General features: G+C 45.9%; 2 protein-coding genes across 5 annotated transcripts in view; one reads left to right on the top strand and one right to left on the bottom strand.

Annotated features, from left to right (window-relative positions):
* Positions 1-1,162: 1,162 nt before the first annotated feature.
* On the bottom strand, positions 1,163-20,374 carry LOC139049106 (uncharacterized). 4 transcript variants are annotated; one of them, XM_070524323.1, is made up of 5 exons: positions 20,117-20,309; positions 18,951-19,041; positions 16,070-16,188; positions 5,319-5,384; positions 1,163-2,729 (listed from the first exon to the last, which is right to left on the bottom strand). In XM_070524323.1, the coding sequence occupies exons 1-5, from the start codon at positions 20,292-20,294 to the stop codon at positions 2,677-2,679; spliced, it is 507 nt and encodes a 168-aa protein (XP_070380424.1). In that variant the 5' UTR covers positions 20,295-20,309; the 3' UTR covers positions 1,163-2,676. The 4 variants fall into 4 exon arrangements, with proteins under 4 accessions (XP_070380424.1, XP_070380427.1, XP_070380425.1 ...); XM_070524326.1 differs by lacking the exon at positions 20,117-20,309 and adding an exon at positions 19,382-19,702; XM_070524324.1 differs by lacking the exon at positions 5,319-5,384 and having other exon boundaries at positions 20,117-20,374.
* Alr (Evr1_Alr domain-containing protein Alr) overlaps positions 19,883-20,650 on the top strand; it is a 32,816-nt gene continuing 32,048 nt past the window's right edge. The window contains exon 1 of the mRNA XM_070524322.1: positions 19,883-20,085. Within this exon, the coding sequence (XP_070380423.1) occupies positions 19,945-20,085 (141 nt within the window). The 5' untranslated portion in view covers positions 19,883-19,944. The remainder of the gene's footprint in view (positions 20,086-20,650) is intronic.

Raw genomic sequence — 20,650 nt, 5'->3', positions numbered from 1 at the left:
TCTTCAGACGTATACGACACCCCTCCCCCCCCCCCCCCCCATTGGCCCCTTGCACCCAGGGCCCACGGCCCCCCCTGTTGCTACGCCACTGGGGCCGTCCTCCGTGCTCGCTCTGCGTCCCCCAACAGATGGGCCTCCTAATCTAAAAGTTTCAGTACCCACGAGATAAATGCGCCGTGACGTCACGATACGCTGGGTCGCACAGTTCCTGCGATCGGTGCGGCTGCCACAACGTTATCACTCCTATAGTCACACGGCTACACGACGCGATCAAATTTTGCTTGGTGTCACGTGGTCGCGATAACGTCGACAACGCCAGTTCCGGAATTTCGAAACACGGTGCCAGATCAAAATATATAGGCGTTTTATCAACATACGCATACTTCCAGATTGCCATCGTTCCACCTGCCAGCAAGCATGTGGTTGAGTTAGACTTCGAAAATGTGTCGTGCGGTAAATTAGCTGTTTTCATCACGCGCATAGCGTGAACACATAGCACAGGAACACACGCACTCGCAGTAGAGAGCCTATAATCGAGCCAAAATTGTGCAAAGACCATGCGACTTTCACACCTCTTTGCAAAACCAGGTCAATGCCTTGAAAAGTGGGCGAGAAGTCTTGAATTTCATTGCTGGAGAGAGGCGTTGTGCTACGTGCTTGCATGCTAGTAAGCCTCCCTACGCATGTCCACATGGGCATTACTCCCTCCCAGTTAGAAAGCACTGCCTAGCAAACTGCACATCTTACGAAGTGAACAGCATTCCTGGCCTGGCCATGCTCCGAGACAACTGATACTTTCTTTGCCGACAGCAGTGATATTTTTGTGCCTCCTGGCTTAATTTACTTGCATGATGAGATATAGCTAACACTTTGTGCCAAGACAAAACACGAAAAGGTACATTTTACAGTATATAGCATTTGGAACTTGACGCAGCAAAACAGTGGGCAATGTGTGGCTGCTACTGAGAAAGTGAAGCAGCACAGAGGGCACAGAGCTACGACGGCAGGCTCTGTCTCAAACGTGAAATCTGAGGTTGTTTGCCAAAACTGTGCAGTCAGGAAGCAGCCCCTCAAGCCTTTTGTGGAGCACACCAAGCAGGTGTGTGTAATCCTGGCAGCAAGGACTTCATGCCAAATACAGAAGAAAAAAAAAATGCAGGCATTGGCAGCGAAATGTGAAGGAGTCTTTATTATACTCATGACCGTCATGATTTCAGCACCAAGTGCAAGTGTCGTTGAGGTTGCGAATACATCAGTAAAGCGCAGCGCTTCATTCACATGAGTAAAGGTCTATAAAAGAAAACGCAACTCGGCGACAAAAACTGCCCATTTTTGCATGACATGCAATTGCAACAGCAATGCATATGACCACGAGCCAACGTCGTGCAACAGCAGCTGAAGAGAAGCCTTGTGCCATTGCCACGTCTGTGTACGGGACACCGACGATCCATCCAATCAAGTCTTCCGGATGCCACACGAAATGCACCCACTGGTACCATGTCATGCAAGCTTACAGCGCAATGATTGCGACAGTGGGGGAGTCGATTGTGCTGCAACAATAAAAATATAAATACTGTACACAATTTATACAGCGCTCTCCTCAAAAACTTGCTAGCGCACGGAACCGTGTGGGAACCAAACAGTGCCGTATGCGGATCTGCACTGCTGCTGCCTGCTGCACTCCAGAAAGCACACCAGGGCTTTTTCTTTTTGTCTGCGGACACAACTGTAAATTGAGTTAGGCCAACAAAACAAACACACCTCATGATTTCGCTTGTGGCCACATCTGCAGACAGCACCATGCAAGTATACACAAATATTGACAGCATAGTGGCAAAACAACACTCCTTCGTTTGTGCCAGGGTGCAGCTCTTTTGTGCCGGTTGCATCAAATGTTCCAACATTCTTTGGTCGGTGACTCAAGTGTTCAGTTGCAGAGGGCACGTGGCAAGAATTGTATCCACAACTGCAACAGCAGCGATGATTCCACCAAAATCCCCTACAAAATTGTGAATTCAAAGTTCGCAGCCAACAAGACTATGTACAGATACTATAAATGAACAAATAAAAGACAAGTCGAGCCGGCACTCAACGGAAGCCAACAGGACAGTAAAGCCTGCTTACCACAATGTGCCGACAATTAGGTACATTCTCGGGAAGTCAGTACAATCCTAAATTTTAAAAAAATATCAATAAAATACTCATAAACACTCGCTATGGAGCTCTTCATCAAGACGTATACATAGCCATCTCAAATTGGTCAACAGAACGTAAAATAAAAACAAACAAGCCTAATTAAAAGAAATGTCCCAGTGCTTAGATCACACAATGCAATTAAACTGTACTGAGCACTAAAACATCATCTTTCCATTTCAACTTGTGAGTGGTCCTTATATGAATTCAGCCATTTTACGGCAGTGCTGTCAAATATTTACAGTAGTTCGTCTTCTTCCATAATGCAGCTGACCACGGTCACAGACGCGACACAGCGTCGATGCTCCCCACAAATGAGGTGGCCTGGCTAAACACAATCGGAAGACGTGTGTCAAAGGGTAAGCGCGTGGCGCTTTCTCCGTGGACTTGATTTCGGTGAAGCAAGCAACGCACTGGCAGGTTAGGTTGTCTTCTGCCCATGTGTGCTGCACCTGGAACCCACGGTCTCTCCAACTTGACAAACTACCTGCGTGTCTCGTCGGGTTCTTTCTCCTGGTAGTAGACGACACTGCGATCTGCGTGGAGGTGTACAAGAACGTTACTGGTGCATCAAGTTGTGACGCAGCACTCGTGGGAATCTGTCACATAACCCGCGTTTGTGTTTACTCGGCAGAATAAAATGCACACGAGATTACCACTCAAACGTCAAACAAGATCACTGGAACCACAGCTTACATAATATCGTGAGAAACCAACAAACAAGGACGCCAAGGAAAACATGTGGGAAATTACTTGTACTTACTAAATTAATTAAAGAAATGATAAATAAATGGCAATGAAAGTGGATGAAAAAATACCTCGCCGTAGGGGGGGGGGGAAACGATCCCACATCTTCGCATTATGTGCGCTATGTGAAGATGTGGGATCGGTTCCCCACCTGCGGCAAGTTGTTTTTTCATCCACTTTCATCGTCATTAATTTATCATTTCTTTAATTAATTTAGTAAGTACAAGTAATTTCCCACCATGTTTTCCTTGGCGTCCTCGTTTCTTGGCTTCTCATGATATGATTAATAAAAATCAGGCCCCTCGTTTAACCACCTTAGCTTTCATAATGGTATTTTCAGGAAACATTAATCATGCAGTGAGGCTGTAATGCCTCCCTCTGGCAGATCAAGGTGGCATCTAGACCAACCAGCACAAAAAGCTGATGAAAATGGAAGATGCGTGACTCATGGTGCACGCACAAGCATGACAAAGACTACCGATTGAATTTTGAAAGTTAGTAGGGCCTCCTTTGTGCACCCCGTGCCACACAATAAAGCAGTCAAGCACTGACAGCCAAAGTGCATAGCACACGAGCCTTGAGCATGCTCAATGATTTTCATGTGAGTTCGCACAACCTAGATAGCCTACAACCTCTAGTAACTGCAGTTACAGTAAAAAGGTCAAGAAAACAAAATAGAAACACTTAATCAGATTAGGGCAAATAAGTGTTACAGTAGACTTACATCAATTTCACTCCTCTTCATTCTATCCCTACCGATGGACCCGGCGACCGCTCATGTATTTCTATGGACCTAAACTTTCTTCATTACAATCCTAAAATTGGCCTTTGTCAGGCAAAGATCAGCATGACCCCTATTCTGAACCTAATAGCGAACCCTTTAGTGGAAGCATGTCTTGGCAGAGCTTGGGGGACAGTGAACACCTTGAACCCGTGTCATCTTTCATCAATTACCCCTATTTTTGGCCTGCCCCAAGACCGTTTAGTAATAATAGCAGTGCGCAATGACTGGTTATAGTATTTGCCCCATTCTACCCCCCCCCCCCCCCTTTTTTTGCTTTCCAAGAAAACTGGGTGGAAAATTGCCTGGGTGTTGCAATCGAGCACAACACAGCTGTATAACGGCAAAGCTGACTTTAGGAAATTGTCCACCATTGGACTCTTGCCCAAATTTCTTGTTAAAAGAAACAGGTTAGTGTTAGGGTTTCTACTTTGTTTAGGATATTTAACAACATTTCTATGTTAGTTTTCTACTTTGGACACATAGAAAGCGAGAGCACATTTGATTTGGGGGCGTGCTATTAATGGGAAAATACTGCCAATGCCAATAAGTGATGGTTTTGGTATTATTTTGACCAGGCAGATAATTTGATAAGTTTCATCGGCCCCTTGATAGTCAAATCAATGGAAGTTGACTGTATTTCAAAACTCTATTTTCATTAGTTTCATGGTATTAGGTTAATTATTAGAAGGAAAAATTAAGATCAAGCTCCTATGTTGTAAATCTTGTGCCCAAATCCAAGTACTGGTAGGTCAGTGCTACATCACAGATTTATATATATGTTTATTCATATTTGTGTCATTGTGGCTAAGCGCAAAGCACTTGGACCTGGCTTAGTTTGGTGTTTGGCTCTTTTAGACTTAAACACAGTCCATTTTAGCTAATCAAAGATTAACACGACCTGAGCAGAAAGCATCAACATCGCCGCTTCATGCCGAGTTTGTTTGCAGATTTTAAGATGGCTCTTCTTTTTGAATCTTTTCCAGCTTGCCCAGCCTCTCCACGAAGTAGGAATATTGGCATTGCACAAGGGTAACTAACCAGTATGCAGATCAAATAATTGACAGCGCTTAAATAATGGCTGAACAAAGGGTGCATCGGACAGGAACAGGCTGCTGAAGCTTTCGAGAAATTGTCCTTGCTGTCTTCCACAGAAGTTTTGGCGATGCTGCATCTCCCTCAGATACGACGTGCTAGTTTGAGCAACGCCAGGTACCATGGAGTGTGGGACTCACTTGAAAGTGCAACAATACATACTTGCACAATGCACTTCATAGAACCTATGGCAATATATGATGGAGGCCTTTCTTTTTCTTGCAACAGGACATTTACCAATCTAGAAGTAGGCAAGCTCTTCCTACCCAGCGTAACTCTGTCCAATCCTCTTAATACACTGGCGCACTCTCGTCTGTACTGTGCGTACTGGCTTGAACTGTGTGGAACTTATTGTCCACAATCAGCTGTGGATAGCCTGTGGGCTGGCTGCCAAGCCACTTTTTCTCCAGTGGCTTTTGTTGCTGTGCACAGACACAATTGGGGAATGCTATACTGCAAGCACCAATGCCACCATCAACATCGAATGTAAGGAAGTGCTCACAATTTCCATCACAGGCGGCCGTGGCTTGTTGAGACTGCTCCAACTGGGTGCACGTGCGCTTCCACACTGCAAGAAACAGAGGCAGCAGTGTCTTACGACCACAAGCTTACCCGCCGTGGTTGCTCAGTGGCTATGGTGTTGGGCTGCTGAGCACGAGGTCGCGGGATCGAATCCCGGCCACGGCGGCCACATTTCGATGGAGGCGAAATGCGAAAACACCCGTGTGCTTAGATTTAGGTGCACGTTAAAGAACCCCAGGTGGTCAAAATTTCCGGAGTCCTCCACTACGGCGTGCCTCATAATCAGAAAGTGGTTTTGGCACGTAAAACCCAAAATATTATTATTATTATTACGACCACAAGCTTTGAACTACATGCGAAAACAAGCCAAGCACTTTTTGTGACCCAGCAAACAAGTGCCACTGGACCCCGTATTCCTGAGAAGTGGAGCATTCACCTTGTATTTGTGTGTGCATAACAATAACCAACCCGGTATGTGCCGTATTTGTACATATATAACACAACTGTGAATATAATGCAGGGGCTGGCTGAATGAGGTCTGAAAACAAGCTTTTATCACAAGAAATTGTAACAAGGTTTTAGTGCAACCTGGCAACATATTGTGTAGTAGCCATGGCCACGCACCTGGGAAAATGGAACTGCCGCTCTCAAATACTTGCAAGACAGGCCTGTGAAAGCTGTTTTGCCCACTGTTTTTGCTTAGTTCCAGCTACACGCAGCTAAAATTATGCATTTCCAATGCACATCTTGACATCTATTGAACCAGTTAATCAAATGCTGTAAATTTGCCCATTTCACTTCTGCATCATTGCAGTAAGGAAACCAGGTTTACTGCCTTTATATGTCCGTCTGCAGGTTGCTAGCCTAGTTCGACGAAATTACTCAGCGATAGAACAAACGGTACCAAAATATACTTATTGCAACAAATATACGTCATCAGAAGCACAATTCCCTTAATAAAGCAAACCTATCTAATTGTTGTATGCCTGCTTTCACAACCATTAGGCCACCATTGCACGCATACTTCTATCGTTTCAACACCAACTACCTCTTCAAGATGATCGTGTCAAAAGCCGCCAGTACATTTAAAATACATAAGACATGAGGATGCACAAGGCAATATAAGAGTTGTGACATTGCGTAGCATGCTTGCGCAAGGGCGCGTGTGCATGCATGCATGCCGTTTTCTTTTACACGAAAGATGCAGGAATGACACAAGTTTAGAGCCTTTCATTAACCACTTCACAAAAGCTCTGCTTCACAGATTCCAAAATGTGCACTGGATCTGCACAATATTTTTTATAGCGAAGCTTTCATATCGAGCTCACCAAAGCTTTCCCGACCGTGGTACTAAAGAGAAGTTTGGCAGACTTAACATAGATACAAAAATAACAGAGGTCAGCAGTTTGCAACAATGACGTGGCAAGGGACGTGAGAAGAGTCTTCAAAACTAACAAACAGAAACAAACACACTACAAAAGGCCCATGTTGCCCAGAAACAAAAACAAAAATTTTGAAGGGCAGTCTAGAAAGAGAAGGGCCACGGGCACAAACAAAAGTTTCAAGAACACACAACAAGGAAACTGCTGACAGACGCAAAATATGGTATACACTACAGTGGCATCACTAATATTTCAGCATGGGCAATGACACGATTGTTTCTAATTATAACAAAGCATGTCGAACACACTGCCGATGTATTTGGCAGTATTTGCGAATTTAACATGCCTCCGAATGAAATGCATCGCAAATTTCTTTGTGTACAAAGTGTAAAACTAAGGCAGAGATTACTTAAAGCTCCTAAATAAAAGCCTGTTTTTTTCAACGATGGCTGGCTTTCTTAAGTCCGCTTCGCCGCAATACAGCCATGTTATGCGGTAAAGCGTACAAGTGCAACAAAGGCGGTTATCAGTTTGTATTCGATTGCACAATACAGGCAATTTCTGGCTCACTTTCCCTGGAAAACAAAAGCAGCCCATTAGAGTTGCGTAAATATAGTAACCGGACATTGTGAGCTACCATTATTCCTTGAAAAGCTTCCTAGGGCGAACCGAAAATAGGTGTTTCTGGTGGAAGAGGGCCTGTGCTCAATGAATCACATTCCCCCAAACTCCGCCAGACAGACGCTTCCACTGAAGGGGTTGTTATTGGGGTCACCATATGGGTCAGACGTGTGCATGTAGACTGGTGAAGTTCGACTTATTTGGCGAATGCTAATTTTAGGACCAAAATAACAAACGTTTGGGCATGTGGGCGCTGGCCCATGCAGGATTGAACTAACCGAAAAACCAAGTTAACTGGAGTCAAATTAATGGAAGTCTACTGTATTCAGTTATATGCGCACGGAACCACAATAGCAGAGGGCACATGGTCCTTTGTGACCATTCACGTAAAGCTGCAGAACCACGCTTTTTACAGATTACAAATGCCGTCTCGTGCACAGGTTAAACTGACAGCAGCATATGTAAACGGAGTTCGACTTTTCGGGCGATCAGCCGCAGCAAGTACTGTGGATGCTTACCAAGTTTCTAGGTGGGTGCACTGCTAGGAAAGGTAGAAGCTCGCATGTGGATATAAAGCCTAAAAGCTCCAAACTAAATTTGCAGAACACTGCGTAAACTGTAAATTTTGCACGTGCAATATCTGGTTCAGTTTGAAACGCGCACTGCTGGTCAGCAGCGAAGGGAAGGTTTCTCCGTCACTTAGGCTACCGTCACGCACTCTCATTGGGCTGCTGCCACCACCTTTCTGATTCGTTCATCTGTTCGCTCCACGTCTCCTCCCCCACATCACATTTGTCGCTTTCCCTTGCCGTTGGTGGCGCACCTCGTTGAGAAGCGAGCTTGCTACGACGCTTGGCTGTGGGATTCTCCTGCAGAAGCCACATTATAACTGGTATTTATCAATGTGGCTGCGCCATAAGTGTGGTGCGTATTATGTGGAGTTCTATGGGAGGGTTAACGGGAGTCAGAAAAGCTGGTTTTGCACTATAAGATGTTATGTTATAAGCAGTCTAAGCTGTAGCCGCAAGAATACATAGGTTACGAGTGCACTTTTGCTAGACTGAGTGAAAGAAAGCCCCACATGCAGTTTCAACTGATGCAAAAGCCATCTGGGTGGACGAGTGACAGGGGCCACATAAAACAACGCAGACGATATACTAGATTTGATAATGAATGAGTGCTCTGGAAGAGATGACCGAAACCTTGCAACCAAAATTTGTTCACATGCGCGACGAGATGTCACCTGATGCAGAAAGGTGGTGCACAAATCTTGCCCTTCATCCACCCACTGACGTCGCTACCGTCTTTGTCACTGCCTTATTCCCACAGTGCATTGTCCTCACTTCTTCACAGCACATTTAAGATGTTGCACTTTCAGAATGCTCACATTTCCAGCCTCAGCCGTAAGGTCACCTAATGCTGTCGCAATCCAGATCACTACCCCACCGGAGGAGACATGGTGAAGTAGGCAGATGTCTCAACTTGCTCAGAATCGCGTTTCGCATCACTGGAATTCCTCGCCTTCATCTGTACACCTCATCTGTGTCCAAACAGTATTTCATAGCTTTTCTCAAAGCTATTACAGTGAAATCTCATCACAACAACCATCACATTGACAAATTTTTCAGATTAACCAACTTTTGAGAAATTCCCGGCTGACTTCATATGGTTTCAATGTAAAAATATTTCAGTACTACGAGCTTCAGAACACTGAACTTTTCAGGATAACGGTTGTTATTCTTTTCTGTCTGATGTTAACAACCTCAGTGCTACGAGCTAATATTAAAGAATCTGGAGATTCTCTTTGGCTGCCGAAACAGTAGGCTAGCAGATGACAAGGTGCAAGAAGTGGACATCGCATCGCACGAGTCCAAACCAGAGATGGCAGTTAAAAAGAAAAAAAGAAAGTGGGAGAGCACTTTTAAATGATCTATTCCGGAGGTGACGACGCATCAGGTTTTGCAAGCGCATGCTCTGCCCAGGCAAGTGTCGCCTAGCAACAGAGGCGCGACTCTCTCCCCTTTTGCCGAAAAATCGTAAATTTTCAGAAAATGAAGTTATAGAGTTTACAACTCTAACTTAGCAAGGAAAAACGATATCACAATTCTGTGGATTGCATCTGATAGTACATCTAAAGAAGACAAAACTGATAGGTTACACATGAATCTAAAAGAAATTGGTAATATGGAAATACAGCTTTTGCAGAACCCTTGTACACAACGTAACAAATTCACGTAAGATATGAATTGAGATGTTGAATTTGTCCGCTTTGAAAAATCTAATGGATGCCGTTTACAGAACCGCGATATCTCTTACTGATGCAGAGCTATTATGTTGTAAACGTCGTGCTTCTATTTTTTCCAAACTTCTGAATTTTTGAAAATTCCTTTAACAATATTCAGGCCCTAAATTGAAATTCCGCTTCAACAGTCACTAGAATTTAGCTTTCCCTCTCAAATGCAACAAATTTAATTAAAACTGGTCTAGCAGTTATGTCAGAAAAGCGTTTTTGCATTTTATATGTATTTAAATAGGCATTGTCGGAGTTGGGCGGAGCTAAGGCTTCCTCTTTATATAAACCACAGGGCTCCACCAGAAATTCTGGGGTGGTGGACATATTGTGACAGGGGATAGGGAGCATACACATGCAACAGTCTCTCTCTTCATCTTTTATCTCCAATACCACCACTCTGCCATTTTCAATAGTAAATTTTGGCCACATTAGTGAAACTAATACAAGCCAACAACGCCTCCTACCGTGATCGCCAAACTCTTACAAGACAAAGAAATGGACGGATCGTCACTGTCAAAATGCGTGCGAAACATGCGTTGGCGATTCAAATCTGCATCAGCCAGCAGGAGCACTTCCTGTGTCTTAGGCAGCAGTAATGAATTGTGATGCAAATTTTTCTTTTGCTTCTTTCGCTTTACTTCTATTATGGCTATTATGGCTTCTATTATTGCTGTTCGAAGGTCAGATCTCTCCTCGCTATGATGGTTCCAAAATGCACATATTCTACAACCTTTGTCCATAAAGTTTCGAAACTGGTTTATTATCTTCTCTAGAAATGGTTCCCCAAAACAAATGTTGGTGCATATGTGTAGCGCCATCTTTTCGGACTAACCTAAGCTATTTATGTTAATTGCTGTGGCAGCTGCTAGATGGCGCTGCATGTAGATAAATATGTTACTTAAGAGGAAACTACTTAAGAGGAAAAAACGAAATCAGGAAAGAAACCATTTATGATAACTCAAAGGGAAGCTCATTACTTTTCGAAGCGAGATCAGGATGCCTTAGAACACACACCTATAAAGCGAGATATAAGAAGGAAGAAGAAGCATGTGCTTGCTGTGGTAAAGCTAGGGAAACTACGGAGCATGTTTTATTAGAATGTGAAGACGTCTACCCAGCGTTCGATGTAGGCACCACTGGCCTCCTTGAAGCCCTTGGGTTCAGAGGGAGCAGTGCTAAAGCAAACATGTCTGCAATAGACATTAGTAAGAGGCGACTGGAGGATTGGTGGAAGAAAAGTAGGGAACCGACAAAAGACGGAGACGTACAAAAGCACAGTTCGCAATAGGGGATCAGAAAATTTGGGCGTGGTAGTTCAGAGTGTTTTTTGTGTCTTTTTTCATTGTTTAACCTAGGTAGAATATTAGGCAGTATAGTAGCAAGAGCTTGGTGGCGCAACCCACCGCCCCATTCCAAAGGGGACGCTCATAACATCCATCCATCCATATGTTGGCACTAGGCGTCTGCGCATTCTACTGTGAGTGAATGTGGAGAGATGCACGTCCACCTCGATCAGCGCGTAAACATAATTCTGTATGAAACTTGGCAGGACAGCCACACAGACGTATGAGCTCCTTCATGACGCTTATGGCAACGAGACATTATCGCGGGCACAAGTTTTTGAGTGACACAAGAGGTTTGTTTCGGGGAGAACGCCGGTAGAAGATGACACAAGGCAGGGGCACCCTGCAACCTCACGGAATGAAAACAATGTGGCTCGGATCAGGGAGATCATACAGCAAGACCGCACCATTACAACCCGCATGCTATCATATGCTTTTGACATTAGTAAGACAACATGCCGCCAAATTTTGCGTGAGAACTTGGGGAAAAGAAAGCTGAATGCCAGACATGTGCCGCACTCACTCACACAGGACCAGAAGGACGCTGCATTTGTCGACAGCATCATTGCTGAAGACGAAACATGTTTTCAATACGATCCTCAAACAAAGAGGCAGAGCGCCGAATGGCGGTCCACAAGCTCTCCGGCATCGAGAAAGTGCGGCGACAGCAGACCAAAACAAAAGACGATGCTGACAGTTTTTTCCGATGCCAGAGGCGTCACACACCACGAGTTCGTCCCACAAGGGCAGATGGTGAATCAGGAGTTTTATATCCGCGTGATGCACTGCAACGCTGTCGCCCTAACTTATGGGCATCTGGACAATGGAGCCTTCTCCACGAAAACGCAAGGCCACACACACTGTTCTCAGCGTGCCAAAATTTCTCGCCAAGCACAGCATTACTGTACTTCCCTGTCCGCTATACTCGCTTGACCTCTCCCCATGCGATTTTCTTCCTGTTTCCTCATGTGAAGAGAGCCCTAAAAGGTCGCTGGATGGGGAGCGTGGAGGCCATTCAAGACGCCACGACAGAGGAGCTGACAGCCCTGCCAAAAGAAGTGTTTTCTAACTGCTTCCAAGACCTCAAGAAGCGGTGGAAGCTGTGTATAGACTGCAAGGGAGACTATTTTGAAGGGGCGCTGCACAAATGACTTCAATGTTAAACATATTTTTTTTAGTGGACCCAGTCTCTGCATTTTACGGACAAAGGCTGTATCAATAGAGAGTTGTTGCATTACCGCTGCCTACCGTGGAGACAATCCTGCTAAACATATTGTCAACACATACACGCTAACCATGATAGATTGCTAATACAGCCAATTCCAGATATATCAAACTCAGACATATCGAATTATTGTCTGTATCGAACAGTTGTAAAACTTCCTTAAAAGTCCTATGTAAAAGCATAGTGACATACTACACGTACATCGAACTCCTGTTCACCGCCACATTCGATATGGCGAACAGTGCACCTGCAAGTGTGCCTCTCCAAACAGAGGCACAATCACTTCTCGCATCTTCAATGCTGTTTAATGGTGACAAGCTTTTGCCACTGTTTTGGCAAATGCTGTCAAACAAGACATCGAATCTGAAAGGCAGTAGATGCCATGGATGACAAATGAGCAGGGTGCTCTCAGTTTTTGATCGCTGTCCATATGCATGGCTTGTGCAAGCTGCAACTATTTCATTCTCAACAACAGAAGATTGCCACTCTGCCTCAAGAATGCAAACGGCCTTCCGGTTCAATACACATTATACAAGGAAGCGTGGATGAGAGATCTGATGAGAGATCAACCAGTGGTGTTGGGCATGGGATGCCTAACTGGAGATGCTGTGCCACTGGGTTTGTCTTCTTGTAGACAAGGGCTTACTGCAATCGGCATTTTAGGATTATGCGAGCAGCCAAAATGAATGCGACCCCAATCTGCACTTGAACGGATCTTTACATGACAGTTTAAATTCAACAAAACCACAGAACTTTGCACTCACATTTTGTGCGAAGACCATTGCAGCAGCAGACTAACCTCTCCGCAATTTGTGGGCCCACGCAGAGGACATTTCATTCGAAATCGCACGGTTGCCCGTGTTTTGGAACAAGGATGTTCTGCAAGCTGAAAGTGACTTTTGAAACTAACAGTGTACGTGTGGTGCCGTCAGTCAGTGATGCAGTGACTGGAGGGGAAGAGCTGAGAATGAAGGGACATATAGCAGGCTGCAAGGCGCTGACCGCGCAAGGGACGCGCATACCGTCCAAACCACTTATAACGATGCCAGTTTTAAGAACATATTGGTTATAACAATGAGAAAGTGCTGCACCGTGAACTTTTGTATGTTTTGCATAGTGAATAACCTGCATACTACAATGCCCCGATGTCGCATTATCGGTTATGATGATGAAGACTGGCCGCTCAGTGCCCAAGCCGAAAGGTAGTGAAATGCGAAATTCTTGAAAAGAAACCGAGAAGTTTGAGCCGCTGCACGATAGCCCGCTGCTCGAACAGCCGCCGTGCCCTATTTTTCCAGCCTTCTCCGTGCGCCTCTTTCCCATCGCCCTTCCACCCCTACAAACACGAATGGGCTGCACCCATATCGCTACGCTGTGCCACTCTCCGAAACACGGATGGACCGCGCCAACTGTGCTGCTCACATCTTGCTCGCTGTCTCCTCATTCAGCGTAGTTCTGCAAACAGTGTAATCGCCAGTGTTCGTCTTTGTTGGTTGCGTTGAAATCGTTCCTGGCCACATGGTTTCTCAGCCTCTTTTGACTCGCCGCCGAAAAGGAAAATGACTGACCTGTCTGGTAATATGCGGCAATGCACGACGTTGCCGGTGAAAAGAAAGCGCACAGCTATAGATTTGGAAACTAAGTGCTTCTAACTGACGAGGCGATCGTCGCAAATGTGCTTGCATCGCATAGCGACGGCAATGACAGCAGCGATGATGTGGTAGGGCAGGCTGCCTCAACATTGTCTACACAGGAGGCCCGGCAAATGATTCAGTCCTTCCGGGGCTTCGTTTTCATGAGGAACCTTCCGCTGCACTACGTGGAGCACCTCGATACCTTGGAGAAGGATGTCGTCAAGGCTGATGGACATAGGGCTTTCTTGTGGAATGCAGTGCGACGTACGCGGCGATCTCCCCTCAGCGTTTTTTCTGGATTTCTCAAGCCGACAGGCTGCTGCGGCAACCTCCTCGCATTTTTTAAAAGGCCCTTTTTGGGCCCATCAAAACACTGCCTCGGCGGTGCTCGCATATCGCTTGACACTCGTGACCCCTCTTTGCAGTTATAGCAGTGCCATTATTTAAGGCCGACAGCTGTGGCTTGTCACTCGTGATTGGAGCGCCCAGGAAGCAGTTAAATGAGGGAGCACAATCAGCAGCCAGATGGAGGAAGGTGGTGGGAATGGACACTGGCCTCCCCGCCATTATAGTTTTCTCACAACAGCTCTGCCAACCACCTATTTAGATTTTTTCCATGCAACCCGGTTATAACAATGAAATTTTCATGGCACTTGAATATTGTTATGAGTTTGACTGTACTCTTTAGGGTGGTCGAGACTGGTTCCAACAGGAAGTCGGTTTCGAAAAGAAACAGTCCGTCTGGCTGGCTGCTCAAGTATGAAGACCAGCTGTTGAAGCGGCATATTGTTGGTATTGTAACCGACAGGCGGCCGGGCATGTTCACACACAATTAGCAGTAAACTGTAGATTGCGTATTCATGCAGGTTAGTTTTCTACCGTTCTTTTGAATAAAAATGTACAACAAGCACTTCCGATGCTAGCGAGTCACACAGCAGTCTCACATCCGGGTGACGTGGGATTTTAGGGTTAGCATGGCGATCAGTATAACAAAAACCATTTCTGCCGTACGAGCAACGTTTGTGAGCAAAAGATAAGTCAACTTTTGTGCATTTAACCGGGCCTTGAAGAAAGGAATGGTAAAGTTTTCGCTTTTCATGATGTCTGGAAACTGTCCAAGACATGTGGAGATCTCAGATAAGCTTCACGTATGCATATTTTAATTTCTCATTATTGATATATAAAACTATCATATTTATGCAAAGTGTACTTAGTTACGCTTTTCAGCAATTCCCGAAACAAGGAATTGCTAGTGAATTCACATAGACACTGTTCATAATCAAGTTTCATAATCCTCTTGGGAGTGTTAAAGTGTGTTGAGTAGCAGTGTTACTCCATATTTCAAAGGGCGAGGCAAATGGAGCAAAATTTTAGAATATCATACCTGCCAACATGGGGACTCTGAAACTTTTACTGTTCTGGTCCACAGCAATATCAAAAATATCTCTGAATAGCTGCCAGTACAGTTAATAGATGTCTCGGTGCTCGCACTGTGACTGCAGATGGCGTTGTGTGCATTGTTAATCAAGGAATGCATACTAATCCCCGTTGTTGTTTCATGCACACGTGGGGCACACAAAGTAAGCAAAAGAAAGGCTTGAATTGCCACAACAGTGGCAAAAGCAGCTCTGAAGGGCTACAAGTACAGTTACTAGACGTCCTGGCCCTCTTACTGTGACCAGAGAAGGTGCCTGCATGCGTGCATAAATAAGGAACACATACTGTTTCCCATGACAATGGCTTCTTTCTACTTTCAATATGCTTAACCACACACCAGAGCTGTAGCATGGCGAAGCTGACTTAAAAGAACCAGCCATTATGCAACAGATATTAGACCTTTGCACACATACACTCCTCAATGCATGTCTCAATCTGAAGCAAGCTGTATTAGGCCTACACTAACTACCCACAAATAGCTTGGATTAACATCTGCTGTCAGGTAGCAACTTAGCTCACAATGGCGATTACAAGGCAGCTGCACTGCAGAAGGCGGTTCCTTTGAATTTTTTTTTTTTAAATCTGTGTGTTTGTGGTGGGATTGGTGCAATTTTTCGGGAGATTAACAACTGTCTCCATACAATCGGGATGGTCGGTCAGGATTTGGGAATCTCCCAGACAAAGTTGCAGGAGAGTTGGTGTAGGTATGCAATATGGTGTTACTATTTGCCTTCTGCATCCTGCTAGGATGCCGTCTGCGTCATGTCTTCATCAGAAAGAAAAACAGGATGCTTACTGGTTTGCAGGTAGCCGACGACTTGCTCGTGGTTCTGCGAGGCAACGTCGGGTGCGTCGCCCCTGACACCGCTCTGCGACCGCCGCCCATTGGCTTGGCTGTAGGGCGGCCGTGAGGCACTGCAGCGAGATGGAGCGAAAAAGAACAGTGACGCAAGCGGCCAAACAAAAACTAGACATCGATAGATTTGTCCAAGTCTTAACACTTCCGGGTAGCTGGCCTCAGGGATGGCTTACAATTGCAACTCAACATTGTACCCAAACAAGCGCAGTCAGTGATAAAAAACAGCATTGGTGCAACAAGCTTCAGCAACTGGAGGAGGCAGTGGTTCACATTACTTCTCCGGGACTCGTGCTAAACTGTGTTGTGTTAAAGATACGCACTATGGCACAGTTTCAGTGTTGCAGCAGTGAGGACAATGAACATGGCGGACTTCTGCTTCGTCCCTGGAATATTAAACTTCTGCTTAGTGCTTAGAATAAATGACAAGAAATTGGACCCTCTCATTTACGATGCTAGTATTTCATCTGCCACTGGACTAGCCTTGCCAACAAACGCTAGCGCTCCTGTGTTCTTACTAGAGCTAGAACTAAAACTGGGGATGTTCCTGCATGAGCACAAAGGACGTTACAATTCAGCTATCTGTGTGTGGCAAGGAAGAAGCTTTTAACAGTGCTTATGGTGCCCAAACATTATTATCTGAAGTGCTTGCTCACTCGTACACTACGAGATATCACACTGGAAGGTGTGTTTGAGCCATCTATTCACAGTCCCGAGCAACAGACAACTAGTCCATGTGCAATGCAACTACAGTGCGTCACTGTGCTTGCTCATCTGACTGGCCGACACATATGCTAGCCTTTAGAATTTTGCATGGCTCGGAGTGATACCATGTTAGTTACGACTTCCTGTGGTGGCTCAGTAGATATGACGGTCGGCTTGTGAGCTAACATTGCAGGTCTAATTCCTGACCACCGTGGCTAGCTCCTGATGGCAGCAGAATGTAAAAATGCTTGTGTACTTTGCTTTGAGTGCATGCAGAAGAAACTCAGGGGGTCAAAACCCAACAACCAAATAAATGCCAGGGATGACTTATGTGTTACAAATAGGCAAATTATGAAGCACTCTTTGCAAAGCACTGAGTGGCTCAGAGATGTCTTAAGCCTTCTGATATGCTCTACCTACTAACATACGCTCTCGTACACAACCGACCATACTTCCTTTCACACCCCAGCAGGAAATGCTGTGAAAACTACTCACGTAGCGTGGTCACAGCAGCGGTCAAAGTTTGCAGAACTACAATAACTAATTACAAGTACAACTTGTGGACACATGGTTACGTGAAACGTTCTCCAGCATCTGACATACTATGTTTTGGTAGCAGGAATGTGCCATTCTGCTCATCTGGTGGCAAATGGGCACTTACGTGCAAGGTTTTCCATGGAATATTTCCACCTAATTACTGCATCGTATTTTGCTACATAAAAGTATGAGACTTAATTTTACATCAAATTACTTGGTGCATACCTACAGTTTTCTTCCACATGTGACACACTATTATTTAGCAGTGAGAGAAGTCTTGCTAGCCTACACATGACAGACCAGGTGCTAAAGTATGCACAAATATATAGTGAACTTCTGCAATAGTATATGTATAATTGGTAAAAAGCTATAATAAATCAGAACAGCGATTGTGTCTCCCACCGATCACATAGGGGATACTTTCAGTTTCGTGTAACGCCTCACTGGCTATTCTTGCTGCTGACTTAGCCACTCGGTGTTTGTCGAACGTGAGCGACTCAAAATACGGCACTGTCTCTCACTATGGCATTTACTACTGCCTCTTAGTGACCCAGTGTATGAATCAAGCTGGCACTAGGCCAGTGTGCATATTTTATCCATACGTTTAGTTTGGCTGCATAAAAACATTTGAATCAACTTACAGGGTACTTCCATGCAAAAGAAGTCATGTAGCAATGACTCTTACAGTCACTCTTCACATGGAATGACAACTAGTGATTTCTGCAGATATCGGAGCAGCTAATTAGAAAAGTAAAGACACCAAAAAACAAGAGGGTACCCGGCATAACCACAAGTCAAACATAACAGTACACCTCTTAGCATGGCATCATCAGATACCGTCACAAAGACACACGTCACTGGGCTGTAACCCGACGTAACCAACTGCCGATACTAAAGCACCGTTCTCATAAGGCAGGAAACACTTCTGACCTCATTTCGCAGCGCAAAATACTTCGCGGTCCAAGGCCGGTAATACACAGTTGATCGTACTTCGAGCAGTTACGGAGCTGTAAACAGCGCGGATCACGTTCTAGCAGAACGGGTTTTCCCTCCGAGGATGTCGACCTACTTTTCGGACTTGCAGGGCGAACCATTCAGCGTAAATTTACTGTTGCAAGACAAATCATTGATACGCAAATTCACTGATACGAAATGATAATCTGAACACCCCAGCATGGTGCAGGAAAATGCAAAACATCTCCCGACTGCATTGGTAAAGATAGCGAAACCATGCAGACGGCAGCAAATCTCCGTACGGTAAACGCATAAGCGAGAGATCGGCTATCACAAAGGGGGCTGACGTTTGGTTACAGCTCGGGATTTTGCGTCATCCGGCGCACGCCGAGCGAGCGTACGTCAACAAAAGCGACACCGACAAACCGGAGGCGTGACAAGCGATCGGCGAATTTTAGGCCTGACCCCGTGAACCGCGCGAGACGGCGTGCGATGTGTCACGTCGACCGACGAACGCACGCACGCGCGCTGGGTAGAGCCAACGACCGAGGAAAACCCCTCCAATTCTACACAGAAAGAGATCGGCCCCTCGCACACTCCCCGCCAAGCGAACGCGAGAACTCACCTCATCTCCGCAGGCCGCTGAAAGTTTGTCCGCTGCTGTTGCTGCTGCTGCTGCGGGTCTTGTTGGTTTCCCGCCTTGTACGAAGAGACGCCTGCAAAAGGCGGCAACGCAAACGCGGCGTCGTGAGAATCGAGATACACGGCCAAGACCCGAGACGAAACACCGTCGCCTGCTGTTCATTCAACGCCCGTACACCTCCCCCAGAAGAACACGGGTGGCGAGATCGCAGCTCACTTTATTTTTCCTTTCTATTTTTTGTTTCGCCCCCCCCCCCCCCCCCCCAACTATGGCCAGCGCGAAATTCCTCGCACCGAGCACGTTCGGCGAACTTGCTCGCCAACGCGGAGAGGCGAGAAAGACTGCATCGTCCGCGTTCCCGAGTTAAAACACCTCACGATCTCGCCTGCTGCAAGGCGGGGAAGAGGACTTACCCGAAGCGCGGCCCCTCAGCAGAGCGACATTGTTCGCGGGAACACCTTTCGAAACGGCGAACATGCTAAAAATGAATAACTTCTTCGCTTGCGCTTCTTGCTCACGGCGATCGACAGACGGCGTCCAGATGACTGTTCGTCATTCTCCAACAGAACTATGCGATCGCTGATGAATTCGCCGGGCAACCAGTAGTCTATCGGTAAATAAGCCCTACGGTGGCGTATCGCCCATTCAGCAGACCACTGCCACGGTTTTCTCTTTCTCCTGTCAAAGAAGCACAACAGTTGCAACAGCGGCAGCGTCGGCGGGCATTTCTAAAAGCCACCGCCGATGGGTCGCATTGGCGCTGCGATCGACCAAGTGGCGGCCTACCACCGCCAACAATGTACAGACACAGAACACGCACAGTTTGTACAAAAACACACGTAAAATAGCAATATAAATTTTGTAAAGACAACGTATTTTAGGAGCAACGCGCTAAGTGGTTACGAACTAACATTTTGGGATCTCTCGCTTGACAACGAAGTCGGAACACGGTCGAGACAAGACAGGCACAGTTAACATGGCGGCGCCCAGCAGATCCAAGGAAAGTTACGACGAGGACTTTGATTATCACGGCGACCGGAGAAAGAAACCGTGCCGAGCTTGCTCGGACTTCAAGGCTTGGGCGAAGAGCAAGGGTGGCTCCACTTCCAAAGAAGCGGTAGGTTCTTGCGCGCTGTTTGCATACACACCGTGGTATGCAGTCCATGCATCACTTCGCTTGAGGTGATGTAACAATCGATCATTGGGCGTGAAACCAAATGACCAAGCTTTAACGCTGAATCCGAATGACCGTTGTTGGCTGCTCAGCCTAGCTTTTGCTTGTGCACACGTATGTGTAATACAACTTTTCCGGGAGAACTGCACCATGGTTGCGGAGCGGTCGCTAACACATGCTCCGTGTCGTCTGCTACTAAAATAGTGTTTGAAAGTTGCGAGCGCTATGCCAGTGATGCGATCATTTCTTCTGGTTACCCCGTGGACGTCTGCCGCTACTTGCAGCTTGAGTAAGCTTGTGCGAAAGACCACGTCTGGGGAGCTTGGGCGGCTTATCGGAGAGTGCGAGATAGACGCGAGTTACAACACTTGCTTCCGAGATAACGAATGAGGTCGCTTACAACGTGCTGTCCGAAAAACCGCATTTACTGCACCGAGTTTGAGCGGGTTGAATGGACAGATTTTTGACGGGTGTGTGCAAGATGCACGGTTGTTTTGATGTGAAATAC

This window comes from Dermacentor albipictus, chromosome 8 (assembly GCF_038994185.2).
Source record: "Dermacentor albipictus isolate Rhodes 1998 colony chromosome 8, USDA_Dalb.pri_finalv2, whole genome shotgun sequence".
Classification (NCBI taxonomy): Eukaryota; Metazoa; Arthropoda; class Arachnida; order Ixodida; family Ixodidae; genus Dermacentor; species Dermacentor albipictus.
Note: the sequence above shows the minus strand (reverse complement) of the source record. Positions and strands in the feature narration are given on the sequence as shown.